Source organism: Uloborus diversus, chromosome 7, assembly GCF_026930045.1.
Source record: "Uloborus diversus isolate 005 chromosome 7, Udiv.v.3.1, whole genome shotgun sequence".
Taxonomy (NCBI): domain Eukaryota; kingdom Metazoa; phylum Arthropoda; class Arachnida; order Araneae; family Uloboridae; genus Uloborus; species Uloborus diversus.
This window is the reverse complement of record NC_072737.1, coordinates 1013135-1023508: the sequence shown is the minus strand read 5'-3', so window position 1 is coordinate 1023508 and position 10374 is coordinate 1013135. Positions and strand designations below refer to the sequence as shown.

The following is a 10374-nucleotide window of genomic DNA, read 5'->3' as shown; positions in this document are numbered from 1 at the left end:
ATTACGTTGATCGGTAACGCAGGTTAGTTCTGTTTTTATTTCGGAATCCACCGACCGTCCCATGCCCACACGCTTCTTCCTCTCCCGAATCGAGGCCATCGCATTCCGACGTCACGCTCCCCTCCTCCGCCCTTCCTTCGCGCATGCGCGGGCTCCGAACGGGACAAAAAGTTGGCCTCCGCCGCCAGAGGCCCAAAGTTCGTGGCAGAGTGCGTGTGTGATATCGTCTGCGGAGTTCGCGTCTCGGTGCCACACTGGATACCCTACAACACTTGTGCGAGATGGGAGAGACGGTGTCCGGCAGCGCCCACAACACGGCAGACTATCTGGCCCAGCTGCTCAAGGATAAGAAGCAGCTGGCAGCCTTCCCCAACGTCTTCCTGCACCTAGAAAGACTCCTGGACGACGGTGAGTACACACATTCCATCACGTGCACGCCATTTTGTTGCCCCCCCGACCCAGGGCCGACATCTTGGCCCCGAATGCCCGTCCCGGACCCACGTTATCGAAGCGCGCTCATGTCGAAAAAAGAGAGACGAAATCGAATCAATTCATGCCCCATGTTTTTCAATATATCGTCTGCGTATGCTTTATGATAATATTTTGTAAACATGTTTTGGCAATGAGAGTCATTAAGAGCGATTGCAACGAGTTTGCGATGGTTTTCTTTCTATTTTGGGGCAGTAGAATTCGTAATTGTGTGTTGGGGCATCGTTCTAATAAAATTGTGGTGTTTTATAACATTGGTTTCTTTTTTCTTTTGAATTTAGTACCAGCAGTTATTTAGCAATTTTGAACTCAAGTCCGTTCGAAGTGAGCTTATGTAACTACCGTACACTAGAGCGCTAAAAGGTGTCAAAAATCCTTAGACGTCATTCTACTGGTTCCGAGAACCCCCTTCCCCATGACTCATTCGAACGTACTTTCGATTTTTCTTAGAAATCGAATGAATCAAACGTTATCACCAGACGATTAAACGAGCAATGTTAAACACTGACGAAATGGCAGGCAGATAATAATAAATAAGTTTTAAACATCGCTACCGACGATAAATAAGTTCCGACAATCCCGTGTCTTACGAAGAGTAGTTCGAGGAGGTAGTGTCTTTTGCGAGAACCACAACACTCTTTTAGCATTTAAAAGTTCTGTGTGTGGGATAGGCTCTCTCTCCATGACCTCCCACACGAGACGAAGTGGATTCAGACGCCATCGACACGAGAAAATGAAGGTAAACAGATTAAGGATTGGAAGCCTTCTCGGAATCAAAATGGGGGGGGGGAGTCGGGGGGACACCCACCTCTCCCATTCCTGCTAAAACGAAAGGAATGTAGGCACTAGAAATGGATCATCTGAGACTCCTTTTTTCTGTCGTGTCTCGTTAGTTTTGAAATGGAGGGGGTGGGGGGGGGTATAAACAAACAACTCAGGCCAGGAGGGGAGGACTTTCATTCTCAGTTGACCTCCATACGTTCTTGACATGTCACTTTCTGTTTGTCATGTCATTTTTGGCGGCTAAAAGGTACTTGCACACTTACTGTCTTGTGAATTTTATATTTCTTGACTGTGAGCCTATACTTTTTGATGCTATCCATTGGTGGGCGATACTTTGTTCGTGCGAAATGATTACCCTGATTATTTGTAAACTGCACCCTGAACGTCGTCTTCTAATTGGCTCTGGTCCCCCTCCCCTTCAATTTCAATTTGGCTCGAAATCCCATTTTCTGGCCAGACTTTTGTTTTCGACGGAGGACCGTGATCGAGTCCCGAGATTTTAACATCGGGTGGGACATTAAAATATGTTAGCTCTAAGTAAATTGTTTTTTTTTATTATGTGTTTGAAGCTTTGAAACTCTACCTGTCATGCGGACATTTAAAAATGACGAAAAGTGTCCGGGCAAACGTACTCTCACGAAAAGGATGGGCTGGACGAAAGTGAATAGGAAGGGACTATTTTATTCGATCCTTTTCTTTGAATGGAGACCAATACTATTTTGCCAAAATGAGGGACTTGAATTCAAAAGAAGAGTGCTCGGGAAAAGAATAAAATGCCAACATCATAGTTTTGTTTTGAAATGCTTCGGATTGAACCGGGGGTTCTCGCTCTCTTTCGACTCGCGGCACCCTTCGAAGGATTGGAATTTTTTCATTGCACCTTAGTCTATCTCTTACCTATCAAAATTATCTCGGAGATTTAGAAACCTTGTCGAGACAAGTAGATTAAAGATATGGCAACCATGCCGACTCTACCGCGGAATGAGTGTCGTTCCCGAAATGTTCTATGTGTGGATCTTTCGTGTTGATATAGTCTTAGTCTACTTCTCATTTCACTTTGTTCCAGAGTTGCCAGATTTAAGAATAGTAAATACGGGACAGGCTTCTGGGAGCAAAAGGGAGGGGGGGATATTTTTGAGACGTCTATTCATGATAAATCTGAAAAATTCAATCGCGACAAAGCATTAAAACTCGCAAAATTTTGCCTATCAAAATAGAAAAATAGTTTTCCTTGTTCTTGGCGACGCATGCCCAGGGATAAATTTCCAATATTAGTCGATGAGCAAAGATGAAGAAACCGTTCGGCTCCTCGTGGCTTGTCGCTAAAACAATAACATACAAACCAGATCGAAACGAAAACAAATTTTGCGTTTTTGATGCCCTAGGGGGGGGAGCAAGGACCCGTAGCCTGTGGGGCCACAATCTTAAATGTAACACCATTGAAAAATCTCTTGTATCGTCTGGAGGGCACGGTGGCCACGGGAGAAGGCAATCGGGAACCAGAAAGCTCGTTGTCGAGGAAATCTGTTGGATAATGGTGGGGTGCCCTCTCTCGTTGGAAAATAAACGACCATGACACGTTTCGGCAAGTGACGAGAGTCTTAAAACTTCTGCCACATTATGAAAGGTTCACATATTGAGCACTTGGGAAACAAAACAAATACGCACAACATCTGCTGTGTCTGTATTATGTCTTTAATAAGCCTTCCGAGCGCCGGAGGTCATTGCCATGGAGTTGGAAAACCCCTGGATTAAACTGTCATCGACTCACCATGCAATTTTTGTTTTCTCGGCAGAAGCGAAGGGCGTCTTTTCCTTTTTCCTTGGTAGTGCAGCCAATTTTCTGGAGTTGTTTTTAATTTAGTTACAGTTCTATGGATGGATAATAATTGATTTATGCATAGGCGGATTTAGGACAGAGTTCCTGGGGGGGGGAGGGGGCAGGATTTTTTTTTTTTGAGCAACATTAGTTGTAACAAAGACTGGATTTAGACTTAACACTGCCCAAAGCGATTTCAGGTTTTGGGTCTCTTTCGTAGTGCAGACAACTTTTTCTGTTGGTGGTGAAAGAGGCCCCAGTTTTTTTCCTGTGATACATAAAGCCTTATATTTTTTATGTTTTTGTGTTTGCTTGTTGTCCTTTTGAATTGAGCTTTAGAGGAGGAAATGGCAACTTTACGTAGGATATAGAATATTTAAAATTTTGGGGGGGTCCAGGGGTTTCTCCCCCCGGAGAAGATTTTGTGAAATAAGATATAAAATTCTGCATTTTGAAACCTTATAGGGGTAATTGGAACTACAAAATCTCGGCGAAAAATAGGCACACGTACTCTTTTGCAATTAATGATAATACGCAGTGAAAACTTTTTTGGGTCGATAAATCAACAGTATTCAGAAAGAGAACAGATGATTATACATTGTTATTTGCTTACATCGGCTGTCAGTTCAATTCAATTAGTTTTTGATCACGCCTCCTATCCATCCACAAATACAACAATGAATTAAATACAAAATGATCAATTGTAAAAAATGCTTTAAAAGAAATTGTGTACAGATTTCGAAAATAGGTAACAAAAGAGTAACATGCTGCCCATTTGGACAATTCATAATTTATACACTTGATAATAAAATTGAAGGACATTTTGTTTAGGAATTTCAAAAGACTGATCCAATTCTTTTCAAGGATTTGAGAACAATTAAGTATATTTAAGGCACTGCATTTGTCCTTTCCAGTCCCTGAAATTTAGTACTTGATTGTACAGTTTTACAGTATTGTTCTAACTCTGTAAGAGCAACTATTTTAAGTTTAAAAGGAAAAAAAACTGTAGATTCCCAATACACCAACTTTTTTTTCGATTACAAATAGTACAGAAAGCGAAAAGGAATAGAAGCTTGGAATTTTTTTTCCAAGCTGAACAGAGATGCAGAAGAAGCGGGATAAAAACAAGAAATACGTAAGAATTTTCAAAATACAGCATTCAGGATTAAAAACACAGCAAGATATGAAATATGCGAGTCACGAAAAATTATCTCAAATAATGTTACAGAAACGTGAGAACCATGATTTTTATATTTTTCCTGCAGCATACCCATTTGTTATAAATTTAAAAACTCATGATTTGTATCCACACTTGTTCCAATTTTCAAGGTTTTCAAGCACTTTAAAATGAAATTTATTTTTTCAAGAACTTTTCTTTTCTATTTTGGAAAAAATCATGAATTTTTTTTGGCGTTCAGGGCTTTCAACAAAGTGGATGTCCCAAGCTTAGCTTGTTTAGTTTGTAGGTAAATCTATTTTTTTTTAAATCTCTATTTTAGCTTCTAATTTGTTGAAATAACCATTGCGTCGATTGTTTAAAATATTGCAGCTGAATGTATAGCTCGGTCAGTCGATATTTTCACTTATATACTTTCCCTAATCAATTTCGGATCAAAATAGTTGTTTTTAACACATTTTTGGCAACCCAGTGACTGCTTTACTACTTCTAATACAGTGTACCTTGCGCCCCCATCGGAAAAGGACATTCGCTATTCTCTTCCTTTTTCACTTCTGAACTATTCAAGAAAAGGAAAAAAAATCATGATATCCCTATGACTTTTTAAACTAAAAGTGGAAAAAAGCACTATGTATTTATTGCAAGGTTCCCACGGGTCCTTGAATATCTTTGAAGCTCTTTATTTGGGAGACTTGTAACAGAGGGGCCTCTAAAGTGCTTAGTTTTGAACAAAAGTTCTTAAATATTTTGACAAGGTTTTGATTTAGCGAGTCTTTAAAAAATGAGAAATTCCATTCAATTTTTCTCTTATTTTGAAAATTATTGATTTCTTTTACTGAAGTTTAAAATTTCAATGAACTAAGGACTGTAATTCTTTTAAATAGTTTTTTTTTTTTTTTTGAAAAAAAAATTCCTGCTCTCATTTTCTGAACTAATGTTTTCTTTTGCTAAAACTGAAACTCCTCACAGAAGCAGGTTTTCTTCACATTTCTTGCCGAAATTCATTGAATGAGCATTTTCCAGCAATCGCGTAGAAACAAAAGGCCATTTTTTGTCTGGATTCCCCCCCCCCCCCGATTCATGTATTCATTTTCTGCACCCTTGTACTATTATAATTTTTCATAATTTGAAATTTCGAAACCTTAACTTACTTAAACTTCTTAAACAAAATTCAGTCATTTCGATTATATTTCGTTTATTTTAATCTTTTTTAAACGCAATATTAAACCACTCCGTCTTGCACAATATTGAACCGCACTATCCTCTACTTTACAGATTTCTTTTTTATTCTGAATTGTTGCTTTTGTTGTATGTTCAATTGTTTAGTCTGGTTACTTTTCCTGTGCTTGGCTACCTTTTAATATGGATTAATATCTTCCTGAATAAAGCGATATGTATAAAATAAAAAAATATATTTTGAACCACTTTGCAAAATCAAAATGTTCCAGAAAACCACAGTAGATAATTCTCAAATCATTTGTTCAGGGATTTCAATTCTGACTTAAATTTGGTGGTTCTCATTTACACTTTTATCCTAACTTTTTCATTTTATCAAAATATATTTTTTTGGTTTTCATTTATTTGTTACTGGGATTTCAAAGAACCCTGTGTAAAGTTCAATGCATAAACGATGGAAATTGATTTACCTACAAAACTGAGAAATCACCATGGTTGGATAAAAAGTAGGGTGCTTTAAAGCAGGGTTGGCCGGATTGGACCCAATGGTTTTTTTTTTAAATAAACCCATTGTTTAGCCCACTTTTGGGTTTTTTAAATTTTCTGAGAAGTTTAAAAAATTAATTTAAATTATTTTACAATTTAAACTTTTTTATTTGTTCTTCATCACAGCCAATGGAAATAAAAATTGAATTTTGAACTTTAATAGTATTTCTTAACTCTTAACGGCATTATAAAAATACTCTTCACTCTTAACGGCATTATAAAAATACTCTTCAAAGATTTTAAATAAATATATAACTTTTTTCTTTAACTGGTCACTAAATAACTCAAATTATCTTGACTAAGTCCTGTTACGTCGGATTTTCTCAATATTTGTAGATTGTACAGAGGAAACTACTCTAACTAAAAGGCTTTCATATAAATTATTTTCTGCAAACCTACACATCACAAATCTAGAATAAACAAGGTATATTTTTTAGAAACTAACAGGTTTTACAAACGGTCGGACAGAAAACAGAATAGGATGTACAGTATTTTCATTATCTTACGAAAAAGATTAATATGTCTTACTCTGTACACAGAAACGGAAAAACAGGCAACATAAAATTCAAAGAAATGTCTTGATTATGCTGGAATTCAGTAAAAAGGGATTTAAACTACTTGAGGTTCTACTGTAGTTTTGCATAACAAAATGAAACACAATAAAGTAAAATGCAAAAAAAAAGGAGTTATTAAAAACGAACAAACAATCGATTTCATCACCCAAGAAGTAACTTTACCTTAACTGTTGGTAATCATGGAAATTAAAAAATCTAAAGCTTCACCATTCTTGGGTTTCGTCGTCTTTTATACTTTTCTTCAAAAAACGCTTAATTTTCCAGCTTCTTATACCCCAAGACAATTTTTGTGCTTTGTCCATATACTAATGCTACAAATGCCCCACATTTTCCCTAAAAAAAGAAAAAAAAACACATTTCTTTTTTAAAAAAACCAGCTTTAATTGGGTTTTAATTAAAAAACCCTGGGTCCATGGGCTTTTTTTAAAAAAACCCCGGGTTTTTGCCAACCCTGCTTTAAAGTGCTTTATTTTGAAGTCCATGTTGGAGTGAGAATTCTGTTAGTTTTACTTTAATATAATTTTTTGTAGGGGTGTTTTGCTAAATCATTTAAAACCTATTCTCAGTCAAAGTGCATATTTATCTTTTTAGGTACAAAATGCTAGCTAAAGACCGTTTCGATGACAATCGTACAATAGGGTAAATAGGGTATCGTAGCCTCCTCTCTAAGTTTCCCTAGAAAGGATTTGTGTATTGCTGGAAGGGCTGAGTGACATCAATACTCTGCTGCACTTAGAGACCATTTTAACTAGGCTTTCCAGATATCCAGACTTAGATAAAATGAAAAGCTTTTAGCAAACACAAATCCTAACTGGAAAATTTTCTGCAAATAATTATTTTGCCCAACTCACCCTTGAATAAAGAATTACATTTATATTCAGGTATGAAAGAGAAAAACAAGTGCTTTAAATCATTTAATTTTTTTTACAATAATATCTAGTTTGCTTATTTTTCACCAACTGAAGAAAACTGCCAAAACCATTATTATTTTTACACATGTGTTTTAAAAGGCTTTTGGAGAAGGGCTTCAACAGAAATAAACTCTGGGATTTTCTTAAAAATTCCCTTAAAAAAAGAAAATTAAATCAAGGTTAGCAGTTTGAAAAAATTTCTGCAGAGCCAAAAATGTTCTGCGAACACCGTTTGGGGGTTCGTCTATAGTATGCAAGACTGCAGATATCCCGGTTTTCAGACCAAATCCCAGATTGCTTCACGATAAATTTGACTATACATTATAGCTGACCAATAATTAACTGTGAAGAATTATTTAAGGTAATTTCTTTGTCATTTGTATTTGTAGCATTGACTGGAAAAATTAATACCATAGCCTGTGAAAGGAATTATTTTTAGAAAAAAAATCTTACCAAATGAAAATGACATGTAAATATTGTTCCCATTTTTATTCCAATTCAAAATGTTTCTTCTTACTAAAGTAACTTATAAATATTATGTAGGAACCAGGGTTGGCAAGGTTTTGGACACTACGGTAAATACCATGGTTTTTACTGTCTTGTCCGAAAATGTCAAATTATTGATGAGTTTCCTGTGTATGAGGTCAATTGTAACCCCCCCCCCCCTCCCGATCTGATGCAACACTTTTTAAATAATTCAATTGTGCAGCAAGTAAATTGGAATTATTCTTATCAATTCAACTAATAAAAATCAAGCACTGGCTAAGATGAATTGTTCTAATTTGGTTGTTTAATTCTTTTTCCAAGAATCAGTCTTCAAATCGCAAGAATGTTACAGTTTAATTTTTCCGTTGCATTTTCCCCTGTCAACTAACTTAAATTTTTGCAACTAAAACACTCGGTCTAGGAACCCCCCCCTTTCCCTGGTGTTTGGATATCTCATCTTGTTTCTGTTTGTGATGTTTTTCCGCACTGTAGGTGTCACTGCTGTTCTGTTATGCAGTGTTTCCAGTTTCCATGTTCTATTTACTTAGCTTCCTTCCATTTTTCATCCATTTGTTGTTCAGTTCACATTGTGTGGGCTTTTCGTTCTTCTTTTATGCACTGATGAAGCTTGCATTTGACAGCCCCGAAACAGCTGTTTGCAGAGTTTTTTACTCTATTTGAATACTTTATTTGTACTGTATACACATTGTTTTACTCATTCCACAGTACAAAGTTTTCGACTGCTTTTTTGCAATTTGTTATAGTTTTTGTGCGTTATAGAATGTATTGTATTAAAAATATGAATTAAAAAAGGAAACTGCACAAGTTATAAAATGTAAGTGCATTAATATATTCTTTAATCTATAATTTAAAAAAAAATCACTAAAACATGGTATAAAACTTATATGCACAAAACACTTTAGATGGGGTGGGGGGGGGGGGGCTGAAGGTTTTTTCCTGTAAAATTTGGCTACAATTTTGAATTGCAAAATTCCTGATTAAATCACTTGAAAAAAGTGGAATGTGGCCAAAAATTAGGAACGGATGTCCAACAAAGACCATTTTCTTCCAATTCAGAGTTCCATTCTTGTTCGAAATAACATCGGAAAGGACCATTTATTTGACATTTTTAGCTTTAATTTTCGTGAAATAAATTGATCCATCAAGTAAAAAATCATTTTTAAATCAATCGATAATTTTTAACTCTGGAAAGTGAGGGGGTGGTGCCCCCCCCCCCTCCAATGTCATGAAATATTGCTGCTATATTAAGGAATTGGAAAGTAATTGTGATTGCTTCCCAGTCATTTAAGATAATGTTGTTGAAACCTGTTCTGCTTGGAAAAATTAAAATATGTTTTTTCCTTGTTTTGTTCTTAGAAATGAATATGTTGAAGTTCTGTGCCTTTCCCTGTAATAAATCGAGTCTATCAAAAAAATTCGTACTTAATTTTTTTTTTTTTTTGATTTGCAGTAATTTTTTCTTGCATTTAAATCAAAGCTAATCTGCTATGCTGAAGATATTGAAAAATAGCTATAATGGTTGCATTAACTTATATGGAAATATTTCACATAAAATTAAATGTTAAGTGAACTGACCTTTCTGTTCTATTTTTCCTCAACATTTCTGATGCTGATCCCATTCTATCAACTTCTCTGTGTAAAAATGTCGAAATCGGATGGCTTCCTCCTAAAGGCATTCCTTTGGGTCTGTTCAGACGCGTACTGCTTGCTGTGTCTAGATTCTTGAGGTCAATTTTTGTTACAAGTATGCTAGTCACTGAAATAATTACATTTACATTGAGAGTTACTCTTGAATGCAACTGAGTCCCGACTTACGATGCGTTTCAAGACTGCGTAAGTAAAAATTTCGCGTTGTGGATAAATATATGCATACAATTTTTTTAAAGCATACCAAATACTATTAAGACACTCATAAACACCTCACAAACTGCTCTAAGGCATTTTTAACCATACACGACAGTTTCTTGCATAAAGAACTGAACTTTTACCGTATTCAAAAAAAATAAAAAACTGGTATTCAGCATGAAATACTTTAAGATGCACAAAATGAATGACCAATGGGAATGAAAGACATAAAATAAAACAGTATGCACAGCATGTAGTAAAATTAAAATGATGTACTATAATAGGGGGTACTGTACAATAGATACAGTAACAATATTTAAGTTAAAAAATGAAGATATTGATGATTTATGCTCCATGATCAGATTGTTCTTATCTAATACATTTTTTAATACAATTGCTTCGCCTTTTCTTCAATTTGTGGCAACATCTCTTCCTGATCTCTTTATTAATCCACAATATAAGAGCAGCTTCCATTTTCATAATATTTACTTTGCTAGTCTGCTCTGCAAGCTTCAATACTGAAACTAAATTCTGAACTTTTACGGT

At 35.7% G+C, this 10374-nt stretch overlaps 1 protein-coding gene across 1 annotated transcript in view; it reads left to right on the top strand.

Annotated features, from left to right (window-relative positions):
• Positions 1-222: 222 nt before the first annotated feature.
• Positions 223-10374, top strand: part of LOC129225857 (protein held out wings-like) — a 50734-nt gene continuing 40582 nt past the window's right edge. The window contains 1 exon segment of the mRNA XM_054860379.1: positions 223-408. Coding sequence (XP_054716354.1) covers positions 282-408 — 127 coding nt within the window. The 5' untranslated portion in view covers positions 223-281.